The sequence below is a fragment of the Vicugna pacos genome, chromosome 10 (genome assembly GCF_048564905.1).
Source record: "Vicugna pacos chromosome 10, VicPac4, whole genome shotgun sequence".
Taxonomy (NCBI): Eukaryota; Metazoa; Chordata; class Mammalia; order Artiodactyla; family Camelidae; genus Vicugna; species Vicugna pacos.
Window position 1 is genome coordinate 5911090 of NC_132996.1, and position 26615 is coordinate 5937704.

Here is a 26615-nt window from a genome sequence, read left to right on the forward strand (position 1 = left end):
ATAACAAGGTCCCAAGACTAGGCGGCACAAATAACAAATTTATTTTTTCCACAGTTGTGGTGGCTAGAAGTCCGAGATCAAGATGCTGGAAGAGATGGCTTCTTCTGAGGCCTTTTACTTTGGCGTGTTGATGGCCATCCTCCTCTGGTGTCTTCACGTGGTCCTCTGGGTGTGTCTGTGCCCTAATCGCTTCTTACCAGAACACCCGTCATACTGGATTCAGGCTCATATGATCTCATTTTCCCTTAATTATCTCTTAAAAGGTCCTATCTTGAAATTCAGCCACATTTGGGGGTACTGGGGATTAGGGCATCAACATGTGAATTTGGGAGGACACAATTCATCTCTATAACACATCTTATTTGTCTAAACAAGAAAATAGCACTGTGCCTGGCACACGGTGGAGCCTCAATACATGATTTTATTAAGCAAAAAGAAAAAAGCAGTTTCTAAAATGATTTAATTCTCTTTACATTCCTTCCATAATGGCAGGGAGAAACTCACTGACATGAGGTCCTGACCCTAGATGTGTGCATTTGGACTAACATAAATGCATCAGCAGCACATTAGGATGGAAACAAAGGCCAGGGCCTGGCCGGTGGGCCCCAGACCCTCACGAGCACACCTGCTCCTGGCTTTGCCACACACATTAGCCAGGGCCCAGCCTGCATCATGGAAAACTTGCTGCAACTCCCTGCCCGGTGTAAAGTCTGACTTCTAAGGGCCAGGCCTGCGCCCATGGAAGCTTCATGGAGCCTGCAGGGCAGCTCTCTGCCCAGCAGAGGACCAGGCTTTCTGGGGACCCAGACCCAGGTCGAAAGCTGTGAGAGCACGAGTCCCAGAAGAAAGGTGCTGTGCTGTGGCCAGGCTGGCACAGGACCTGCTCCCCTGGGTGCGTCCCAGGGCTTTAAGGACAGTCTTCTATCGAATTCCTATTTCTATTTAACAGTCATTAAAGAGCACCTAACAGTCTGGCAACTAAAAAAAAAAAAGATAAATTTTTATTCTTCCCACTATACTCTCTATTGAAAGGGATCTAAAGGAGCTATGAGATTCAGAAGGAACTCTGAGTGTTTAATATGAGACCTCCTCACTCGGCCTCAGAAGTCTGCCATGGACCCAGACCTGGGAAAGGTCAAATATGACGGGGCCCAAAAAGAGACACTTACCATTGCCTGTACTCCCACCTCCTCATCCCAACAAACTGATTACACCATTTTTTAAAAAAATCTCAATGATGATTTACATAATTTTTAAAGGATTTTTGATACGGATTTTTAATTCAAATTATATCTATAATATACAAAGCAACTGGACAGATACTGTTATCTAAAGGAAATTCTCAAAAATTCCATTACTATTAAAAAACACTTCTTGGTAATCTGTTTCATGAATTCATTTTTTTATAATAGCTAGCATCTGAGTGCTTACAAGGTGACAGGTACTATGCTTAGATACATTATCTCATTTAATCCGTACAACCCTATGAAGGCTCATGGAAATTACTTTTTAAATCAGAGGAAAAAAATGTGATGACATAGTTTTTTAGAAGACCTTTATTAAGATGTTTCTCACAAATTAGGGAAAAGCTTTCTTACCACTAAGACAAAAAACCCTTATTTTATAACACAAGTGAAAAAACACCAACAACAATTTGGAACTATCGCTGATAAACTCCAGAGCTCCTGGTTTCCAGTTCTCAACTACACTCTAACGCAGTACTCGAAGCTTTCAGACAGAACACCAAATCCAGTCACTCCTGAAATGATGCCTTGCAGCATTAAGACCACTCCTCTAATTTCTCCTGTGTTCACACATGTATACTAATATAGCTCAATCAAACATCCATCTTCCCTTTCATATAAACAGAGACTAAGGTTAAATATTACACGATACTATTTTTTTTGAAACAAGGTTACTATTACCAAAGAAAACAGAGCAGAGCACAAATGTTACTGAAGAACCTATAGTTCCTTTTTGACTTCAGATAGCTTCAAACATTCAACAGTATTTCAAAGACTTCTATGTAGAGGCTAACGTTAAGCCTGTTTTTCATGAGAGAAATGTACGAACAGTCCCCTTAATTATACCCCTGCAGATGGGGCATTTTCTTAGAGAAGGGGCACACTCCTGGCACACCACCAGGTGCCCACAAGGAATGAACACGACAGACACTTCTTTGTCCATGCACACTTTACATGTTCTTTCTTCCTGCAGCCTTCTCAACTGTTCTTCCAGTGACAGACCTAGTGACAACAACAAAAACTTCAGTGCAATTGTCTCTTCTTTACCTCTCATTTAAAAAATAATAAAGGTAATATTTCATGTTGGTCCTAAGTCAATTCTGTTTTACCTGAAACATCTTCTGTTGGAATATACTTCATATTCTTTTCCACTGAAGAAAGAAGAACATAAAAAAAGCATCACTAACAGCTCAGCCATAAAAACGAATGAACTCTGCCAAGTCCAACACAGATGGACCTGGAGGGTATTATGCTCAGTGAAATAAGTCAGAGAAAGACAAACACTGTATGTTATCACTTATATGTAGAATCTAAAAAATAAAACAAATTAGTGAATATAACAGAAAAAGAAGAAGAAGAGAAAAACCAGACAGGGATATAGAGAATAAACTAGTGGCTACCAGTGGGGACAGGGGAGGGGGGGGAAGGGCAAGAGAGGAGAGGGGATGAAAAGATACAAACTACTGTGTTTAAAATGAACAAGCTACAGCACAGGGAATATAGCTAACAACTATAAACGTAGTCTGATCTATACAAATTTTGAATCACTGTGCTGTACACCTCAAACTAATATAATACTGTGAATCAACTAAACTTCAATTAAAAAAAAACTTTAAAAAGGCATCACTCTACCAAGTACAAGGCTGCTTTACCTACTACCTATTTTTTTCACCTACTATACATTGAACAACAGAGATTCCAGCTACGCAGGATCAGAAACTATTTAGTCATACTACTTGGGCAATAAGACTTCACCTTCTTCAAAGAAATTAAATGGATAGACTATAGTTTGCTAATAAGATTTGTTTGTCAGACACAAAGATGAACATAATCCCAAGAATTTCTAAAATAACTTTTAACAAACTCACCAAATAAGTTCTCATACAACGTAGAGTCAATTTCTTTCAGACAGTTTTTGAAGATGTTGGCAGCACAATTTCCTTTAACTAAAATGGTATCAATCAGCTCTCGTGCTTGTAAAGGTATCTGTGTTTTCTGTTTAATAATATCGTGTTCCTGTTTATTAATTACATTGGCCTTTAAAAGATTATCCAGGATAGGAAGCACACATGTCAACTGTTGAAAGAGAGCCATTCTATTCTTCCGAATTAATGACAAATCACCTCCATGTGAAAAAGAAAAAAAGAAAAGAAAAATCCATTAGATTATAAATTGCTCAGCTACACTCATATAGTCACTAACTACCAACCCTATGAACAACTCAGACACTAGATAAATAGGAGCTCAAAAAAGAGGGACAAAATTACTTGTGCAAACTTGAATGTTTGTCATTTGGAAAACTTTCAGGAGATTTAGCTAAGGCTTACTATATAGTACACATATGGTCTTTCTTTTTGTCACTTTTTAAAGTCTATATATTTACTATATATAAAAATAGATAAAAACCAAATTTCTTCTGTGTAGCACAGGGAACTATATTCAGTATCTTGTAATAACATTTAATGAAAAATATGAAAACAAATATATGTATGTATATGCATGACTGGGACGTTGTGTGGCACAGCAGAGATGGACACATTGTAACTGACTGTACTTCAATTTAAATAAGTAAATAAAATCTATATATTTCTGTGTCTTAGAACACCGCTTTATTCTATTGAAAAGTAAGTAAGAATTTGAGAGGACAGTATAAATTTTCCACCTCTGTACCTTGCCCCCATGGAATTAATAATACTGGCTTTTCTCTGCATTGTATCACTTTACTTTTATAAGTATTTTCATATAAATTGTCTCAGGTGATAAAAAGATCCACTCAGTTAAACAAAGCAGGTATGGCTGCTCCTTACAGAAAAAATTCAGTTGTAGGACCAAGTCTCCTAGATGAGTGTCCTTTTCAACTCCATGCCTAAAAAGCCATAGGCAGTGCTACAGAGTCTGAGATGCAGAGTTAGGGCGGCCCAGATCCCCATGCTGGCTCAGCCACCTACGAGCTCTGTGCCCCAGTCTCCATACACCTCGGTTTCCTCATCTGTAAATGAAGGTAGCAGTATTTTCCTTAAAGAGTTGTAAGGATTAAACGAGACAGTACATGAAAAGTATTCAGCACAGTAACTGGCACGTTGTTAGCCACCAATATTATCTTACGAATGTCTGGGTTTACAGCAGTAACAAATGCATATGAATCAAGCCTAATCTTTTTTTAAAAGCAAATGTTTTCTTTTTTTAACCCCAAATCACAGAAAGTCCAGAGTTAAATTTCCTACATTTATGGAATATGGGCATGAAATCCTAAAGCATTTTTCAAACAGTTCCTTCTTTTGATGTTCCAATCACCATAATATTTAAATGCCTTTTTCAGCCTTAAAAAAAAAGTACATCTCTACATGTACAAGTTTAATGCAAAATAAAAAAGAAGTCTATTGTAAAGTTGTAAAAGGAAGACTATTTCCTTCCCCTTTTACTTCTTTCTAGAAGTGAGATGCTCTTTCCATCTCAAAATTATGAAATTCCCCTCTCTTCTACCTTAATAGTTCACCTCACTACTAACAAATGTGTCCTTCCCCCGATACAGTATCTCCATGTCATTCCCAACCCTACTAACACAGAGCCGTCTCCTGGCTTGCTTATTTCCCATTCTACCTAAAATCTGCCAGGTGTTCAGCGATCTCTTATTAGCACCCTAAACTCTTCCTCCCTACTCCTTATTTGACCTTTTCTCTTATTAGTTTCAAATTCATATTTCATGACTGTTCTCTGAAGCTTACAAAGTAGAAGAAAGTCACATAACTAGTGACTAGACTCATTACAGTGATTTCATTTCACCTGTGTTTCCTAACCGCGTATCAACCCTGGAATCTCTTCACTCTCCTCAGGCCCTTTCTTTCACGAAGCCCCTCCTACTTCTCAAATCAATCTACTTCACAAAAAATTTTTTGATGTGCTAGGCACTAAACTGTTTTACTTGTAACATCTCATTTAATTCCCACAGCTGCCTATGCAATTTGTACTATTATCATCCTCATTTTACAGATGAGAAAACAAGTCTGGTTAAATTGCCAAACTGGTAACTGACAGAGCCAGGATCAAAACACAAATTTGTCCCAACTAGTAATCAGACTTTAAACATTTTGCTACATGGCCACATAAGACAGTTCTTAAACTATTCCTATCAGTACTTACAAGCCTTAACAGAAAGTGTCTTCCAACCCAAATACCCCAGTTTACACCAAATGTGCAACCTTCATCTCAGCTGGCTCTTTAACCCCATCCTTTGCACATTCTCCACAGCTAGTCTACAAGTTCCTTGAAAATCAGCACCATGATTAGCACAGTCTTTGGCACAGGTGCTCATCCTCAACTAATATTTATGAGAGGAATGATTACTCAGAAAGACTCGTTTTGGGAGTGAAGCGTAACATGACTTGGGTGAATACCAGAATCAGGGGTCTCCTGTCTTTGGGCTGGGCAGGGCCTTTTCATCAAACCCTAGAATTTCATCACGGATTCTATTTTTGGTACAAGGATCACTTAGCAAGGACTAGAGAGTCAAATACCATATTAAGAATGTGATTTAAAGGAACAACAACAACAAAAAAAGAAATAAGACATGCATTCAACTTTAAAATCTTGCTTTTTCAAAACAGTTTAAATTTGTTACATATGAGGAAGAAATGCAATATAGCTCAAGAAAGGAGTTATGTTAAAAATCCTCTGATTAGCATAAATCAGGGATCTTCTTGGAAAACAAACATTCAGAAAAAAAATGCAGTCAATGGTTCTCAACTAGGGACTAGGGTAGTAACACACTGCCCACCCTGGAGGAGGGGATGCAAACGACCACCAGCTGTCAGTGGACAGGCGAGGATGTGCGCTGTCCTGCGACACATGAGACAGAGCTGTGGGCCCCACTGAGAAAGAAGGCCGGTGACTAACATCCCCAAGTACCTGACGCCACTTCTTCAGTCTGTCTTTCCTTCTCCTCTTCTCTTTTCTCATCTTCAGCATTAAGAAGCGCTGACACAATATCGTTGACTGTTTTGTAATTCTCTCCCGTAGTCAGGATTTTACTCTGTACCGTCCGTTTTATCAGGCTTCTACTGAAGCCCATTTCCAAGGCAGCTTTGACCACAGGTGTACTCATCATGACTGCATCTTCTGAAGAACTTTCTCCAGGTCCGAAATGAACAACTATGTTAATAAGACACACATCTCTGTAAATCCCATAAATATAAAAATGTGGAGAACAGTAATGACTATGACACAATCTTTAGTTTCGATTATACCCTGGTAAGGGAGACAAGCTACGTGCACCAACCACCTGTCACTCCAACAAAAGTCTGAAGCTGGGAAGGATCAGCTGAGAGTATCGTAACAGGCTGTGCTTTTAAAAAACACCCCTTCCCAGGCTGCATCCTAGACCTCCTGAATGAGAGACTCTCTAGGGACGGGGCATAGGAATCTTCTAAAAACTCCCCAAATGACTGTGATGTGTAGTCACTTTCGGAAACCGAGATGCCACATAGATTCAGAAGTGAGAAATTACCTCAGTTCAGCCAGGAAACTGGGGGAAATCAACAAAGACTTTATGGAAAAAGTGGCTTTAAGAGTTTGGACTTGAAGGATGGACAGGATCTACAGAAGCGGATAGACGAAGCAGAGAGAACAAAACAAACAAGGGAAGGAAGAACAGTGAAACGGAAGACTAGTACACACAAAATATGTCTACAGATGCAGTTTAAAAAATGTGCTTAAAGAAGTAATACGATTTTGGATAGTGACAGATGTTGTGAAGAAAATAAAGTAGAGTAAGGTGCCTAAAACAAACTAGGAAGCACGAGGACACTCTAGATAGGGTGTTCAGGGGGTCATTTTCTGTTAACAGATCAACGCTAGCCAATATGGCACTTCCGTGAAAATTACACAAAGAAAATTACACATAATTCTTCAAGACACTTGACTGCCGTCTGCTGGAAAACTGCTTTAAAATAAACTTAAGTACACACGGGCACGTGTATTTGCTGTGGTTGTTTTCCTTCTGCATCTGTCTTGTCTCCCCAGTTGGAACATCAGCATTTAAAGAACAAAATCTAGAATACTTCTGAGAATCCTCTAAAAATGTCATGTATCTTAGTAGATACATAATATTTATAGCTAACTTCCTAGCACCTTTTCCTATGACCTCAGAAATCCTTTGTTTACATATTTTTGTTCTTAGTATTCTTACTTAAAATCCCATTCTATATTTGGAGTGTTTTTATACATACTTGGTGGATCAGAATTTTCATCTCCAGGAGTATCTGAAGTTGACAACAGCTAATGAAACAGGGGAAAAAAAATAGGTAGAATTAGAAATCTCAAACAACCTGAACGGAGCAACACTAAGATGTCTAAGTAATGTACACACTCTTTGAAAACCGGGTAATTCACATAATTCACTTTGCTTTGTTTTACCTTAATCATCATAAAAATTTCACCTAATTCCAAATTAGAACTCGAGTACTTCTCTAGTTTCAGGAAAGCAGGAAAAAGTATTCATGGCTCCTCATTACACTTAGAGAATCATACTTCAGCTGGATCACTCTCAGAGGTTCCAAACTCCTCAAAAGTTATTTTTTGTTTGTTTTCTCAAAAAGGTGGAGGAGACACTAAAGACCCTCACCAACCACACCATAAATTTGTATGTACAGCAGCAGAGTGGGTGATTTTTCAAAAAACTAAAAAACAATCTGTTTTCAAAAGTCCTGAACAAACAAGGTAATTAGAAAAATAAAACTTAAAGGTGTCGTTAACATGGATACAAAACATGTAATAATAATTAATAAGAAAACAGATGTAAATATCACTTCTAATCATATTTTATAATTATTATTTAGGAGAATTCAACGTTGCCAATTACAAAAACACATTTACCTGTTCAAGAAGATGAGGATATCTAGCTTGAACCTCATCAACAAACTCTTGCCCCTTCATGCGTATCAAGAACTCACATCTAAAACGTAAGAAAAAAACTTCTTAAATTCTTTTATACCAAAAATATAATCTGATCATTCTAGAAAAGTGACTTTAAAACTCTTTGACTGTACCCTATAGTACAAACATTTTATATCACAACGGAATACACATACACATCTTACAGGAACAAAATTCTCATAAACTATTATAGACTTACTATGTGTTGAAGCATTCTGAAATCTTCTATTTAATTGCATCAGCACAATAACAATAAAAGGGTCTCAAAGGAACACAAGCTGAAGCTTAAAAAATGCTGTTCTAGACAATTTACCTTGGGAACTTAAGACAGTTTCAGAAACTATAATTTGGTATTTATTCCTAAAATGTGAACTTCCACAAAGTAACAACTGCTAATCTCTTCTATTAGCAGTGTGAGCTTATAGCAAACTTTAAGCTAACACTTAAAGTGTCCACTCTTCCATTACATTTGAAGCACAAACCCTCCCTTCAAAAAATAGAGAATTAAATATTTTCATGTATATATAATATAAGTGTTTCCCAAATACTTGTTTTTAAACTACTAGAATTTTTCAAAGGTGTTCCAGGAAGTTCACATAACATGTGTTTCATTCCTTTTGTTTTTCAACAAATGGTGCTAGACAACTTGATATATATACGCAAAAAAAACCAACAAGCCTTGATCTATGCCCATACTACACACAAAGATAAACTAAAAATGAATCATATGCCTAAATGTGAAACCTAAAACAACATAACTTCTAGAAGAAAACACAGGAGAAAATCTTTTTGTCCTTAGGTTAAAGATTTCTTAGCTAAGAGACCAACAGCATAACCCATAAAAGATAAAACTGATAAACTGACATCATCAAAATTAAAGACTTCTGCTCATCAAAAGACACTGTTAAGAAAATGAAAAGACAAGTCAGACTGAAACTCAGCAAAACACATCTGATAAAGGACTTGTATCCTGAATATATTAAGAACTCTCAAAACTTAGTAATTAAAAACAGAACTTTAAAATGGGGAAAATATTTGAACAGATCCTTCATCAAAGAAGATACAGTTCCGAGGACCCCAGATAAGGAGGGGCAACTGTACTAAGTCTTTGAAGAAGGGACTTGAGTATCCATGGATTTTGGTTTCCTGGTGGGGAGTCCCTGGGAGTCTCCTGGAAACAATCCCCCACTGACACCAAGGGACAACTGTGTATAGATGGCAAATAAGCAAATAAGCAGCTCACCACCATTAATCATTAAGGAAATGCTAATTAAAATCACAGTGAAATACTGCGACATATCTATTAGAATGGCTAAAATCAAAAAGACTGACAGCATGTAGTTAAGAACGTAAAACACTCAGAGGTCTTATACCTTGCTAGTGGGAACTGAAAATGATACAGCCACTTCAAACAACAATTCGGCAGCTCCCTATGAAGTTACAACAAAATTTGCCATCCAGTCCCCTAATCCATCCTAAGTATTTTCCTAAGCAAAATGGAAACATATGTCCACAAAGGTTTATTAATATTTAGAGCGGTTTTATCATTATTGCTCCAAACTGGAAACAACCCAAATGTCCTTCAACTGGTGAACGGGGAGAATTAGCAGACATCATATAAGATGCTCAAGACTCAAGTTTACCACCCAGAGAACACAGCTAGCTGTCATTGTGCTTGACCTTCATATAGTTCTAAGTTATTTTTATTCTGGGATTGATAACTTATGTTCATAATGACTAAAGGCAGGAAGTGTAACCAACACTGGCTGCCCCATATTACATCCTTCTCCAATAAACTCTCTGAGGACAAAACATTTTTGTCTTACTCACTGTTATACCTTCAGCATCTAAAATAGTACCCAGTATGGAGTGGGGTGGGGGAGGGGGATACAGGAAAACAGGTGAGAGAGATTAAGAGGTACAAACCTCAGTTATAAAATAAGTAAGCCTCGAGGATGTGATATACAACATAATGTACACAAATGACAAATCACTGTGCACTACACCTGAAACTAACGTATTTTATGTCAATTATATTTCAATTATAAAAATATCAGAAGGGAAAAGAAGACACTCACAATGACGTTTGGTTGATTTCCCATTATTCTTTCCAACTAGTTATTCCTACAACTCTTGCACCCAGATAATGCCATTATTGTCATGAATCAGCATGCTCAATCCAGATGAATCCCTTAGAAGTATTTTCACTGGTCTGCTGCAAAACCAGCATTTGTCTGCCTATTAATTTCATTTTCAACCTCATATGTAACAGTAGCACAAATTTTGCCTTTCACTTTAATTTGGTTTTTCTGTTTTGCTTTGGCTTGCTTTTTCATTTTATGATTCCACAGTGTCATGTAAATACCAATAATGATGAAGAAAGGAAATTCCTTTGGTATGTAGAGATGTAAACCCTATTATCTCTTCTTTTGAATGGTCTATTATTATTAAAAATGCCAAGAGGAAAAAATAAAAACAAAATACTATCCAGTAGGCACCCAAATATTTGATTAATGAATACATGAACTGTTATTAAAATACAGTGATAATAATGGTTATACATTTTGGTTTTTTATCTACAGAAATTCAAGATTATCTATAATTGAAATTTGTTTTCAGAAATGCTTACAAAAAGCATCCCTGGCCTTTACCCTTATTTAACCATTTAAAATAAAACACACATTATAAAAATAAACCTAGATTTTGTTTTGTTTTATGAAGGACAAGGCAGCATTTCAAATACTGTAACTGAAAAGCTGTTTTTGTCTCATTTATAATTGAAATCTGTTTTTACCTTTTTAACACAATGTTAAATTTCAAATTAATATGCAGACAATCTCATAGAGCATAATCAAGTCATTCAAAATTCTGACAATAAAACACACTTTTTCCTAAAAAATAATTTAAAGTAAACAAAATACATGTCACTTTTCAGACCTAGAAAGTCAAAATTTATCCTGATATATTATGAATATTAAAGAGGTTCAAGAGATTCCTCATTATTGTAAAAGGTACTCACAGGTCAAAACATTATCTATATTATACGACTCCCCTTATACAGGGTACCTAGAATAGTCAAATTTGTAGAGACAGAAACTAGAATGGTGGGTGACAAGGGGTGAGGAGAGGAGGAGATGGGGAATCAATGAAACGAATTTAAGTTTCAGTTTGGGAAGATAAAATCTGGAAATACATGGTGGTAATGAAAGAAGAACAATGTGAATGCACTTAATGCCACAGAACTGCATACTTAAAAATGGTTAAAATGGTAGATTTTATGTTATGTACATTTTACCACAATTAAAAAAAAATCTAGTCCAACTCCCTAATTTTACAGATGAGAAAAGGTTCAAAGGGTCATATGACTTGTCAAAGTTCAGTTAGCTACTCAGTAACACAGACAGAATCAATTTCTAATTCTATTTCCATCAGCAACACCACCTCTAACTTCTTTCTAGGCCACAGTAAAAAACAAAATAGGACACAGCGAAACCAATCTCACTACATGTAAAAGTTGGAAAATAATTTTTAAAAAAGTTTTAAAAAGAGATACTGCTAGAAACAGCAACTAAAGGGAGATAAAGTGATCTATCATAACAAAATTAAGTTACGTAGAAAAAATAATTTATAACTATAATCAGACAATTCTGACTATATAATCAGCTTTCATTATAAAAATTTTTATATTTGTCCTATTCCTAGATCTATTTTATGTCCCTTCTTGTTTCCCTTTTCCCTTCTTAGCCTTTTTTAACTTGTCTTCTTTTTTGTTCCTCTATTATACATTTTTATACTCCTGAAGTCTTCTTAAAAGCAAAATGGAAAATATATAAATGAAATGTGAATTATATGGTCATAATTTTAAGTGAGTCATCAGGAATAAGTTAAATTATATCCTAAATACATGATTTACAAAAGAAGAAATCACAGAACATTCTATAATATTTTCTATCAAAATAATTGTTAAAATTTGGTATTTTAATCATACAAAAAGTGGACTAAAGGCCTAAATTAAGATTGGATACCATAAAACTCCTAGAGAAAAATATAGGCAGAACACTCTGACATATATCACAACAATATTTTTTTAGATCTGTCTCCTAAAACACAGGAAATAGAAAGCAAAAATAAACAAATGGGACCTAATTAAACTTAAAAGCTTTTGCACAGCAAAGGAATTCATCAACAAAACAAAAAGACAACCTATTAAATGGGAGAAAATATTTGCAAATGATATGACCAATAAGGGGTTAATATTCCAACATATGTAAACAGCTCATACAACTCAACATCAAAAACCAAACAACCTGATTAAAAAATGAGCAGAAGAACCAAACAGACATTTTTCCAAAGAGGAACTGCAGATGGCCAAGAGGCACATGAAAAGATGCTCAACATGGCTAACCATCAGGGAAATGCAAATCAAAACCACAGTGAGGCATCACCTCACACCTGTCAGAAATTAAAGGCTACCATCAAAAAGAGCACAACAAATGGTGAGGATGTGGAAAAAAGGGAATCCTCGTATACTCTTGGTGAGAATATAAACTGGTGTGGCCACTGTGGAAAACAGTATGGAGGTGTCTCAAAAAACTAAAAATAGAACTACCATATCACCCAGTAATCCCACTCCTGGGTATGTATCTGGAAAAAATGAAGACACTAATTCAAAAAGATAAATGCACCCAGTGTTCCTAGCATCATTATTCAGTTGCCAAGACATGGAAGTAACCTAAGTGTCCGTCAACAGCTGAATGGATAGAGAAGATGTGGTATTATATATCAATGGAATACTACTCAGCCATTAAAAAGAATGAAATTTTGCCATCTGCAGCAACACGGATGGACTTGGAGGGCATTATGCTAAGTGAAATAAGTCAGAGAAAGATAAATATGGTATGGTATCATTTATATGCAGAATTTTAAAAATAAAACAAACTAGTGAATAAAACAAAAAACAAGCAGAGTCACAGATACAAAGAACAAACTAATGGTTACCAGTGGGGAGAGGAAAGCAGGGAGGGGCAATATAGAGATAGGGGATTAAGAGGGACAAACTATTAGGTATAAAATAGGCTACGAGGATCTATTGTAGAACACAGGGAATACAGTAAATATTTTATAATAACTGTAAATGGAGTATAACCTTTAAAAATTGTGAATCACTAGATCATTACCTGTAACTTTTATTTTTTAAAAGAAGAACACATTTAAAAGAAAAATTGGTGTTTTAAAAGGCTAATTCCCTAAAGTATGAAGCAGCTTTGTTATTCTGAAATGTAAACTTAATCAGGCAAGCATGCCTACTTCTTTTAAGCACAGAATTCTGTGTAGAAATACCTTTCTCAACAATTACCTTGGAAACCACTTGGCATGTTCTACCCACGGGTCATCTCCAGATTCCCAACACCTTAAGCCACCATCACAACAAAAGCATTTGACATCATCATTGCGACCTGAAGAAAACAAAAGAATAAAACTGAATACACGTGTTCTAACACATAAATCAAAATGAACTAGATAAAATATACAGCTATACATTTTCTTACCCACATAATAGAAACCAGCAATTGCAAGTTGATCAGGCTGAACTGGTACAGCAGATGGCCAGTACATAAATGTTCTTAGTCGCACTGCACTCGTCTGCATGCTCAAATTTGAAATGCTAAACCTCTGCATTTCCAGAGAATTTTCCAAAAATGGACAGTTGGGGAAATGTCTGCGATGTTCTGACATAGCATCATCCTTCGGTTCCCAGTTACTTAGAGTCCCACCACAGGCAAAGCAGGCTACTCGGTCTCCAGGTCCTATATAATAAAAGCCAGCTCTTGCCAGTTCTGATGGCGACAGAAAGGTTAACGGCCACATCTGGTAAGTAAGAAATCTGGCTTCTTCAGTACTCATGGCATAACTGTAGGGGTTACTCCTCAATGAGGAGAAGTTTTCAACTGCTCTAGAATTAACAGGCTTTGATGAAAGGCTGGAATAAGAACCACCGAATGAGCTACTATGTTCCAAAGTGGGTGATAATGAATGTCCAGAACTGTTTCTCATTGGAGAAGCATTCTTGGGGGTGGATTCCAGATTAGTCACAGTAACCAGACTCTGAATAAAGCTACAGCTAGGATACAACTTTTTATGCTTCTCGATCGGATTGTCTCCTTGTTTCCAGTTATCCAGCATCAGGCCACAACAGAAGCATTTGACCTTGTCATTCACACCGGTGTAATAAAAACCCGCACGAGCAAGACTCCTTTCTGAGACAGGAACACCGGTGGGGAAGGTTGAATATGTAGACATTCGGTAGAGTTCACATGAAAAGTCATATTTCATTTTTTGTTTATTGCCGATAGTCCAATCTGACAAGACCGTGCTGTCTTCCATCATACTAATTTTTTGATACGAGGGACCTGGGATAAGACTTTGGGAGGTAGTTTTGTGCATAAGTGATGTTACTTTTTGATGGCTAAAATCCTTCACATGAAATTTTTCATCTCTTCAATACTAAATTAGATTTTTTCCATAAAAAAAGAATCAAATGATAGGTTCCTGCTTATGTAAAATTCACAACACCTTCTTTGCTGGATTTATACTTGAGTTTATACTCAGGTAGGATGAATCTCTCTCCTAAATTACCAAGATATCATTTAAAACTCTTGGGGATTATATTAACTCTTTTAAGTATCTCAAGTGCTATTTGCTCATTACTTGGTGTAATAGTTAACCTAATGACCTGAAAGAAGTTGACACAGTTCTGAAAATATGTTAAAACTCCTTGATTTTTCAAGGAGGTTTATATTCCCAAAATTCCAAACAAGGCTAGAATACCTAAATTATGCCTTTAATTTGCATTGGGTTACAAGTTACAAAGCCTGGATATCAAGCCAACTTCCACAGGATTCTACAGGAGGAAAAAACTATATTCAGGCTTCTTTCCCCATAAGCACTTTAATACGATATTTTTTAAAAATATTTTATTCTGTTAAAGTCTTCATATGGTCACATTATCTAAAGGCTAATTTCACATAGCTTATCATCACAGTATTTACTTAAGGTTAAATTAGCTTCTGTTAACAAGTTTTGGCAATGTCAACACCTACAAGCTTCATGGAACCTATGCATGTTATAGTGTCTACATCAAATGAAATAAATTTTACTTAAAGTTCACAAACTGCCAACTCTTCCATCTTTGTTAAATATGGTCTATATTCGTTTCTATTTCCTGCAGCATCATTACTATGTTGTCTAACTTTGCATTCCACTGTATTACACTTGATCCATTGAAGGTGTCTTCTCCATAAACTTGACTAGTTTTAGCCATAAACTTTCAACAACATAAACTTTTTACAAAACAATTAGCCTGTCTTTCATTTACGAATCATGCATCTATAATATGATTCATCTTGCAATTAAATCAATTTATCAAGATACAGCTTGTCCTTCCTAGTGTTATCACAAATACCTAACAAGATATTTTATTACCAGCAGAACCACTACTCATGAATAACGCACCAGTAATTAACTTTACTAGCCTTCTTTCTGAAAACCCTTCATATTTTAAAAATATAATTCATACACAAAATTACACTCCACAGAATTCAAACTATATCCCTTCATAAAGTTTCTGGGTCTCCATAATGGGATTTATTACTGCAGGGAGGAAAAAATAAGGGGAAAAAAGCAGACTCTTCAGGGCTGTATATCTGAAAAGAAAAAAGAAAAACTATTTAGAAAACTGTAATACAGTTTATATTCTTTTCGATTTATTCAGTAAATTCTAAAAGTGATTTACACTTTAAATAACACATTTTAATTCCAGCCATTTGTCACGAAAACTAATTGGAAAAGCTCTTAATTAAACTAAATGCAATATACTCCCCTTAGCACTAAGTATACATCTTGTTTTAATGTACAACTTTGAAACAGATGGACATTTCCACATAGGCAAATTTTTTGTCCTTGCTCTCCTCCCTTTTTCTGGTGACAACTTTTAATAGGTTAAGGATAATATCTCTGGCAGTTTGCTAGAGGCAAAAGGGGACTACTGGTGAAAAAGAGACTGCACCCCACCAGCAACAGACCAGCAGTTACTCAGACGGTATCACTGACGGTAACGTTATTTTTTTTAATGTCGAGGCTCTCCAGGACTAAGCAAACTGACCAGTGAGAGTAAATACATCAGGAACTCATTAATAAAAACCCTTAAATTCTACCATCCCCTCACAATCCCAAAGCAACAACCACAGAAAGGAAAACAAACACAAAATACAGCACAATGGCCTGTGAAACACTGGCCCTGGGAGCGCCACCACCTGTATGTTCGCTTTCGCTATACCAGGACTTGATGTCACATCTTTACAGCTTATCTACATGCACCCTACAGTGGATTTTGCTCTCTTTAGGCAACCTGTGGCGGGGCAGGGGAAGTCGGCAGGGAGACAGACGACTGCAAGGGATGAGAAGGGAAACTGGATTTTACCCATTAATTTCCCGGCGCTGTTTCTCACAATACACAATAGGCTACTAAAGCGGCAGGGGGCGGTTGGAACTAACTGAAATAGGAGATGTCGCCGCCACAGAACTGTCTCCGTTGGAACATATTAAACAAAGAAACACAGAGGGTTAAGCTTAAAACCCTACAAAAGTTCTAAGAGAAAACATCTTGGTCAAAGTCCATAGGGCCGGAAAGGAGGGCGGAGGCCAGAGGAGACTTGCAAACAGGTCAGTCAAATAAACATATATATTTTTTTTCCCACTGCAAGTCTTAGAGTTGGAGCGTTCGAATTAAACAAAAGCCTCGGCCAGAGTAAAGCGTACAGAGCGGACGTCTCACTGCGACCCTCGCCCCTCGACCCCAGGCCCCGGGCCAAGGGCCCCAGGCCCTCTCCCCGCCTCGCCCGGCCGCAGCCTCCGGGCCGTGGGCCCCGGCGGTCTGCGCGCCCCGACCCGCCTCGCGCGGCCCGGGCCCGGAAGGAGCTGCACTCACCGCTGGGCCGGCGCAGCAAACGCGGAAACAGCGCGGCCGCCTGGCGGCCTCCAGAGCCGGGAAGCAGCGACGCGGACAGCAGAGGCGGCCGAGCGGCACCGTCCTGCGCTCCCGAGGCCCCCCGCCCGCGCAGGGCCCTCGTCGACTCACAGTGACGTCAGCGCGCCCGAGCGGGGCGCGTCACCGCGGCGCGAGGGCAGGCGGGGCGGGGCGCGCGCGTGCTTGTGGGCAGCTGTGCAGCCCGCGGGGGCGGCGGGGCCGCGAGCGGCGCGGTGGTCAGACGTCTGAGTTTCGCACTGTTGGTGCTTTGAGCGTTTCCTCGCCTCGCTGTCCCCGACCTTCTCCTGCGGGCGATGTGGCAAACGCTAAGCTGTGGCGCTTGACTCTGGGGAAGTCCTGCGGAAACGGCCTTGCGCGACTGGCGAGCGCCTCCGCCGGCGCTCGCGGGTGGGGAGCAGCCGGCCGAATTGCTCCGGGCTGACCTCCGGGCTGACCTCCGCTCTCGGGGGCGCCGCCGTGTGCGGGGCGAGTCCACCTGCTAGCAGCTCGCCCTCAATGCAGGAAGCAGTTGTAACCGTTTATCCCCAGCAGCTGCGTAGCGTCCACCTTCAACAGCTGGCCGTGGAAATGGGAGGAAAAGGCCAAGTGTTGGAAAGCAGAGCAGCGTCAGAAGATTAGCTCCGAAGATGCGATTTGGCCATCTTTGAGAGGGTATATTAGGATTCTGTCTGTTTCATAATTAGCCACTCTATCTTTGCTTTTTAAGCTTTTGTTTTTCTGTTCTGGAGACGTATGCGCTGACAGTGTCCTAATTTCAGAAGCTCGTCACCAGCCACGTGAACAGGGTTTCAGAGCAGGCTTTTATCTCCCTTTTTTTCTGAATGTGACTTAAAACGGAATTTACACATTCATATATGTATGTATATGTCAAAACCGAACCTGGACCACAGAGGAGCCCATTTATCCATGACATTTTAAAGTAGTTAACTGTTAGAAATTGTAAATACAGCCTCTTGGTTTTACTGGTTGTGGGCGCTGGGTCTCCCCCGCCTCTAGTGGGGCGAACCTAAGGGCACGCAGTAAATATTTCTTGTATCGCAGCGAGTGAATTTTTTAAAAATTTGTGTCCTGTGAAGACACTCTTTGGCAATGAAATCAGATGCCTGCTTCTCGCAGGGGAACTCCAGGGGGCAAATATTTCAAAAACTTCCAAATAATAAGCCACTTAATTAGGCAGCCAGGGGAATTCCAAGACCCCGAGCCATTTCCCATTTCCTGTCCCTGTCATCTCTGCCTGCCAGTTGGTCACAGTACAGGAGGTCTTGTGTTCCAAAGTTAATAGTAAAAGGAAAGTATTTGTAACAGTTTGTGATACAGAGAAAAGAAATGCCATGGCTCCCAATGACTAAAAACTTCCAAATATGCACATGAATTTTGATAGTTTGGTGTTTAGTTCAAGTCACAATTTCTCGGAAAGTTACAGAGCTTTCTTTATATGTGTGGGAAAATGTATATAGCAAGAATTGTTCATTCTGGATTCAAGATTATTTCTCTTTTTCAGTTCTTCTCCTGACCAGAAAAGTATAGGGGAAAAATTCTTATTTCAAAAACTCAAAAGACTTTAGATGTTTTCTCCAAAAAACTATGCAGTGACACTCAAGTATAATAAATACTACTTTATAACTTTTAATCCTCTATAACCTTATAGTTTAGTGTTAAATTGATCACTTACCCACTTACTCAGTTAATGTTTTTTCTTATTTCCAGTGTAGAGTTGGTGATTTTTAAAAATAAGATCTATGTTTCTGTTGAGGCCATCCTAATATTTTTCACATTTATGTAGAAAAATTTACAGGATCCAAGAAAATTTTGAGGAAGAAGAATAAGCTTGAAGGGGCTTGTCCACCAGATAACTAGTTATATAATAAAGTCATAGTAATTAAGATAGTATTTTGGACATTGTAAAATGACTGTAACTCAATAAAAAATGTTTTAAAAAAAAGATAGTATTGTAGTTGCATGAGGATGGACAAATAAAGGAACTAAATTAAAGAACCAAAAAAAAAAAAAAAATATATATATATATATATACATGTGTGACTTGGACATACGACATTAGTATTATGTATCAGCAAGAAAAGGATTAACTAGTCAGTAAGTAATGCTGAATAAATGGTTATTCTAATGAAAAATAAAATTAGATAATGACCTACACTGTTACCAAATATTTCGGGTGGTTAAAAACCCTAAAAGTAAGCAGCTATCATTATGAATCCAGGGATTTAAACATATTTTGTGAGTTGTAGTTCATTGCAATTATTGTCTTCTTGGTGCTCAAGTTCTTAGGCCAGTGGGAGTTCATTCACATTGGCTCATGGGTCCTTTTGACGTGGTCCTAATAGTCTTTGATTGCTTTCCAGGCTGGTTTTGTACATTTCTTACCCCATACTAATAACAAGCCATTTGTTTAAAGTGCTCTGGTTCCTTTAGTGGGAAATGGTATTTAAAAAACATAATCTGAATGTTTGTGGTACTAATTGTTATTGAGTTGTATTGTTCTGATAACCTGTTCGGTGGACAGAGCTAGGTAAATATTGTCTTGTTTTGTTTTTTGTTTTGTTTTTTTTTTAAATAAAATGCATTATGAATTCTCACTTCCATTTCAAATTCAGGAATTCAAGGGTTTTTTTTTTTTAACCTCGTTGGTTGTATATCTGTCACACTTTTCCTTCACACTGAAAAATCCTTATTCTCACCTCTACTCCCTGCCCCATAGGCAATGGTTTAAACATTTTTTTTCTCATTCTAAAAATATAATTAATTATGTATATTTATCCATATCTTCCTTTTTCTTAGATAAATGGTAACATACTTTTCTCCACCTTTTTTCACATAAATTCTGGAGATTATTCTACTAGTATATATAGAGAGAGATTCATTCCTGCACAGTACTCCATAGTGTAAATGTAGCATAATATATTCAGCTGGTACCTGTGGATGAAAAAATTAACAGTTGATATAAGAAAGAAATGGAAAATTTATTTGCGCCAAATTGAGGATTATAACCCAGGAACAGCCTCTCAGAAAGCTCCAAGAACTGTTCTGTCCGTTAGTGATCAAAGCGTAGTTTTGTTAAGTGTTTGAGACTGTCAAAAGCTTTCTTGAGAGCTGTTATATTAAATGACGTATTATTGCAGTTTATACAACCTAGGTCATTGTGGCCCCTTACAAGATTAGGAGGGAATGCTGACTTTCAAGGAGTTATCTCATTAGTGCTAGGAGAATGTTGCTCTTTATGGCTTAGCAGGTATTTCTGCTGATGGAGAGGTTTGGGCCAAGCATAATGCAGCTGCATGATGCGCAGTAGAAGAGAGAGAAGGAGCCAAAGAGTAGAGAAAATTTTTTATGTTTAAATTTTTCTTGTCTTGCCATAAAATATGAATTTTATTTCACGTACCATAATGTATTCATCTACTTCTCTATTGATGGACAGCTAGGTGGTTTCTAATCTTTCGCTATTACAATTCATGCTGTAATGAATAGTCATGGGCGCACGTCTTATTTTAGGATACGTTCCTAGAAGTTGGATTCTTAGGTCAAATGGCAAATTCATATGTAATTTTGCTGGATATATTGCCAAATACACCTCCCCCTACACAGAAGCATTTGCAGTTTGCAATCCAGTCAGCACTGTGTGTAAGTTCCTTTTTTTCTACACAGCTTTATCAGGGGAAATGTCAAAATGTCTAACTTTTGGATTTTTGCCAGTCTGTTAAACAGTATTTCAGTATAGTTTTTTTAATTTCATTGCTCTATTATGAATAAGGTCGATAACCTTTTCAGTGCACCAATTGCATATTGTAACCGTTTATTTTAAAAATAAGTATAAATGATGATTAGGGTTGATTATGTTGTATTATTGAAGAAAAATTATTCTTACACTTGTTGAAACATCAGCAAGTGAGGAATAATAGGTACAGAAGACTTCATTTGGGACTGTTGCAATCAAGAGCTTTGCAAAGGGGAGAGAGATCTGGCTCAATTGTGAATTCACCAAAGATATAGTTAAGGATTTATAGCCAACCAGTGGAGAGAAGGGGTCAGTGGATGTAAAATTGCTTAGTGGAGACGTTAAGGGCAGGTGGATTCTTGCAGAGGATTGGCCAGAGGTTTACACATCAAATGTGGAGGATAAAGAATTTAGTCATCAAGTGTGGGGGTATTCTCACTGACATGACTCAGCAGAATTCTTGCTAAGACTGGGCCAGGCAGGCCGAAGATGGGGTGAGAAGTGACGAATGAGAAAGCACTAACTTCAATCTGCATAACAAACTTCACCCTTGTTTACCCTGCTTTTCCTGGCAACCTCCCCATAACTGGCCTCCTCACATCCTCCTGACTGTTTTTAGCCGAAGATGGTATTTATGCCTGTGGTTTTAGTCTACCCCAGGGAGTTACTGATTTTTCCATGGGTATCTCCCATGTACACACGAGGTATATATGTTAAACTCTGTTTTTCTTGTTAATCTTTTATTGCAGGGGTCTCAGCCAAGAACTCAGGAAACATACAGGGAAAGTTCTTTTTTTCTGCTCTACATCAGTTTATGCCGTAGGGAAGGGAAAAACTCTTCCTCTGCCCATCTTAGGTTCTCCAGCTGGGGTCCTGTAAATCAGACTGGCCAAAGACAGATGAATGAGAGAAAGGCAGGTTTATTAACATGCGCATTCCACACGTGCAAATAAGAGCCCTCAGTGATGAGTAGCTTTAAAGAGGGGTTTAGAACTTGTGCTTAAATACCAACAAAGGAAAAGAGGTTTGGGGCTTCTGGGTGAGAGAGGCATGTTACAGCAAAGTCATCAGGAAAAGCATGGTGAATGAGCTGTTTAATAAGGTTTCTTGTGCAGATTTGCCGTCTCCTTTGATAAGAGTTGTTAAAGAGGGAGACATCCCTACAAGTGGAAATTTACTTTCGAAGTGGAAATTTCCTTGAGGAAATTAAGACTTGTGCCCTGTTTTTCAGAACCCTGCTTTTCCCGATAGTTCTTAATGGCCTTTAGCTCAAAATAATCCATATGCCAAAAGTCCATTTTTGGATGGCATATTCTGGTACCCCTCAGAACATGAATGAAATGTGTGCTTTCCTGAATTTATGAAAAATTTCATCTGAAAAATTAAATTTAAAAAAACCCAACACATGACGAACTTGGAAATTTTGGCCACATCACAACGTTCTCCCCCAGCTTCTCTAAGTTACTTACCAGCATCGTAAGTATCACCTTTCCACCTGTTGAAAAAAATCACTATGTGTCTGTCCTAAGATTTTGAATTTTTTTCCTTAAACCCTCTTCATCGGGGTTTTGGAACTGGGAAGAATCTGAAAGCTCACTTGGTTTAAGCCATTTATTTTACATATGAAGACTTGACCAACGTAACTACTGACGAGATTTCAAGAGCGATATTGTAGAGATTCTGAAAGTTCACGACAGCCTTAACATTTTGTATCAAACGTCACATTTTTAAAATATCAGACATATTTAAAAGCTGAATTAGTGAATTTTAATGGGTTAATGTAAATTAGAATCTCAGCAGCTCTAATTTCAAAAATCAGTGAATTAAAAGTTAGGATGACAAAGGTTTATATATAAACAGATCAAAGGTGGCCCGAGCACATCAGCCCCGCATTGTTCACGTTCTCACAGCAGACGGAGACCACTAGTTCAAAAGCTTGCCTGTGCCAAACTCAAACTTCTACACATCTAATTACTTTAACTTAATCCCAAATAACCTTACTTTAAGCCATTTAGAACCTGCCTGTTTTGCATACTCAGCATCCACTAGACAAACCCTCAGGCTATAAAAGAACCCGAGCCACTGCTGATCCCCGACTAGCTGTCTGCAACATCACCGAGAGATGTCAGCTTCCCCTCTGCTTCCCCTTTGGCCTGGGAGTTCCCTTGTCCTCTTCCCCTCCTGGTGGTGGCCCCACATCTGCCCTGCAAGGGCTCCTGCTGTTGGGGGCTTTCCCCTTGCCTGCAGCGCCGCCCAAATAAAGCGCATTGTGTGCTACTGCCACCTTGTGGTCTTTTCTTCAATAAGCCTCCAAATCCTCGGACTCTTCAACAAAAGGAAGCACCTTGTCATTGGAGACACAGTCAAGAGAAGTCACCCTGGCAAAAACAAGACACAGGGGACATTGTTCTTTCTATACATTTTTCCTGTCAAGGGAGGAAAAGATAAAAGACTTCTAGGGTCCAAAAAGCGGATGCAGGTCCAAGGAAAGTTTTTCCTGTGATTTTCCAGAAAGCGATGGAGACCGAACAGTTATATCTGTAGAAGAATTATACGAAAGCCTTAGAAAAGTACGATAAATAAAACTTTAGATGACTTAGAAAGTTGAGTTTCTTCACAACATAGGGAAACTGAAATACACTAAATACTGAAAATAAACACTTAAAAGATGACAGTGCAAAATCATTCTAATCTTTGAATATATGCAACGTGTCACAACGTATAAAACCTGGGCATTAAGTTGAACAGGTTTTGTTTTCATCTCTACTGTTTCTCCTTGAGTTACATGTCCTTGAGCAAATTGTTTAACTGTTTCATCTACGATCATGGAGGCCAGAGGCCAAGATAGAAGAGTAGGAAATCTTTCTGGTTCCGGGACCCAGGGCAGAAGCAGTAATTTGAAAGGAGCCAGGGTCAGACTTACCTGCTGATCTTGAAGAGCCTCCTGGAAAGGCAGGAGGCAACTGGAGCTCGCCCTAAGGACACAGCCATTGGCAACAACCACTTTCGCAAGCTCATTCTACCACTAGGACAGTGGTGCTGGTAAGTGCCATTCAGGAATTAGCCCCAGGTTCTGGCCCTCTCCTAGGAAGCAGGCTGCCTTCAAATCCCCTGAGCCCACAGCCACCCTGGGACATGGCCCTGTCCAACGAAGGGCCTGGCCCCACACATCAGTGAGACAGCTCTAGCCCTGGGACCCCCAGAACCTGTACTTAGAGACCCTAGGACTCAGTTCCACCCCCCAGTGGGCTTGCACTAGCCCCTGGACTTTCCAGGGCCCAGCCCTGCCCATCAGCAGGCCAGCACCAGCTCTGAGATGCCATGGGCCCATCAGCCAGCTGCCCCAGGATCTAGCCCCACCCACAGGCAGACCAAACCAGCTCCAGGACCCCTGGCCCTGCAGCCGGGAATCCCAGCACCCTGCTATGTCCACCCGTGGGCCAGCACTAGCTCCAGGACTACCACAACTTGCAGACTGTCTTGTCAGGACCCAGCCAACACACCGGCAGACCTGCACCAGCCCAGGACCCCCTGGGCCCTGGCCCTGCCCTCCAGCAGGTTAACATTGGCTCTGGGAACCTTGGGCCCATCAGCGGCCCCAAGATCTGGTCCCACCCACCGGTATGCTGACACTAGTTTCAGGACCCCCAGGGCCCTGCAGCCAGAGAACCTGCACACAGCTCTGACTACCACTGACTACAGCATGAGCCCCAGGGAACCCTGGGCTCTTGCCCTGTCCACCATCACGTCAACACCAGCTCCAAGCAACTGGAATCCCTCAGCCAGCTACCCTGAGATACAGTCCCACTCATCAGCGTTGGAACATCCCAGAACTCACAGTGAGTCATGTCAGGAACTGGCCCCACCACCAGCAGGCTGACACTAGATATGGGAACCCCAACCCTGCACCCCAGCTCTACCCACACAACGGCAGGCCAACACTAGCCCTGGGACTCCCCTTCCAACCCTGGGGTTCTTCAGCCAGCAACCTCATGGCTCAGCCCCACCAACCAGCAGCTGGCAGCCTCCGTGCTGGGTAGGACCTGGCAACCAACTGAACTAGGGGCCAGCCACACCTACCAGACCACACACAGTAGTCAGCCCACCATGACAGAAGAACCCTTGCAGCCCACACTGGGGGCACCCCTAGGGCATATGGTTCTGGTGACCAGAGGAGAGTATGCTGCTGGGATACAGAAGACGTCTCCTACAAAAGGCCACTCCTCCAAGATCAGGAAGTGTAACCAACCTACCAAAAATACAGAAATGAAAACAGCGCTTAGGCAAAATGATGCGACAGAGGAACATGTTCAAAATGAAGGAATAAGATTAAACCCCAAAAGAAGAACTAAGTGAAGATAAGCAATCTACAAAATAATGAGTTCAAGGCAATATTCATAAAGATGATCACAGAACTCAGGACAAGACTGGATGAACAGAGTGAGACGTCATAAGTCTTTAACAAAGAATTAGAAAAACATAAAAAAGCCAGACAGAGATGAGAAATACAGTAATAGAAGTGAAAATATACTAGAAAGAATCAACAGTAGGTTAGATGGTACAGGGGAATGGATCAGAGAGCTGGAAGTCAGAATAATGGCAATCTCTGACACTGAACAAAAAAAAGAAAAAAAGAATGAAAAGAAATGACAGTTTAAGAGACCTCTGGGACATCAGGAGTACTAACATTCACATTATAGGAGTCCCTGTTGGAGGAGAGAGAGAGAGAAAGGTGCAGAGAACTTAGCTGAAGACATAGTAGTTGAAAAATCCCCTAACCTGGTGAGGGAAACAGGCATACAGGTCCAGGAAGAGTCACAGAAAGGATTAACCCAAAGGGGACCACACATTGCAATTAAAATGTCAAAAATTGAAGATAAAGAGAGAATATTAAAAGCAGCAAGGGAAATGCAACAAGTTCTGTGCAACAAACTCCCATAAGGTATCACCTAACTTTTCAGTAAAAACTGCAGGCCAGAAGGGAGGTATAAGACCTGTGCTGAGAAAACTATAGGACGCTGATGAAAGAAAGTGAAAATGACACAAAATGGAAAGATATACAGTGTTCATGGATTGAAAGAATTAACAATGTGAAAATGACCATACTATCCAAGGCAATCTACAGATTCAATGCTATCCCTTTAAAAACGCCAATGGCATTTTCCACATAACTAGAACAAATAATTGTAAAATTTTTATGAAAACTCAGAAGATCCCAAATAGCCAAAACAATCTTGAGAAAGACGAACAAAGCTATAGGAATCATGTTCCCTGATCAAGCTACACTACAAAGCGACAGCGATCAAAACTTATGGTACTGGCACAAAATCGGATACATAGAGCAATGGATCAGAAATATAGAACCCAGAAATGAACCCGCACTTATATAGGCAATGAATCTATGACAAAGGAGGCAAGAATATATGTGGGAGCCCATAACTGGGTTAACAAATTGTAACCGACCCCCGCCACCTGTCACCTTTAAGAAGAACAAATGTGCTTAGTAACTGCAGGCGCCTGTCTCTTTGCCACCGTAAAAAGCAGAGACAATGCCTTGCTTGCGTAGTTGAGGTTTTAGATAGCACTCTGCTCCTTGCAAAGCAACGACCCAGGCCCTCAGCTAAACGCTGGGCGTGCCTGCTGTTAGATAGTCTATTATCCCCAA

General features: G+C 39.2%; 1 protein-coding gene across 1 annotated transcript; it reads right to left on the reverse strand.

The window, feature by feature from the left end:
- Nucleotides 1-1538: 1538 nt before the first annotated feature.
- BIRC2 (baculoviral IAP repeat containing 2) lies at nucleotides 1539-17319 on the reverse strand. Its single transcript, XM_072968901.1, has 9 exons — nucleotides 17161-17319; nucleotides 13724-15877; nucleotides 13531-13630; nucleotides 8115-8193; nucleotides 7469-7517; nucleotides 6150-6392; nucleotides 3113-3367; nucleotides 2354-2395; nucleotides 1539-2246 (listed from the first exon to the last, which is right to left on the reverse strand). Exons 2-9 carry the CDS (start codon nucleotides 14616-14618, stop codon nucleotides 2053-2055), a joined length of 1857 nt encoding a protein of 618 aa, XP_072825002.1. The 5' UTR covers nucleotides 14619-15877; nucleotides 17161-17319; the 3' UTR covers nucleotides 1539-2052.
- Between the last annotated feature and the right edge of the window lie 9296 nt (nucleotides 17320-26615).

Excerpts from the sequence above, each read along its gene's own strand:
- BIRC2 (XM_072968901.1), bottom strand. The coding sequence starts at position 14,618 with ATGCACAAAACTACCTCCCAAAGTCTTATCCCAGGTCCCTCGTATCAA. Across the intron at positions 2,396-3,112 it reads GTTGTATGAGAACTTATTTG|TGGAAAAGAATATGAAGTAT; the intron begins GTGAGTTTGTTA and ends TTCTTTCTTCAG. Across the intron at positions 2,247-2,353 it reads TCCAACAGAAGATGTTTCAG|GTCTGTCACTGGAAGAACAG; the intron begins GTAAAACAGAAT and ends TGTTGTCACTAG.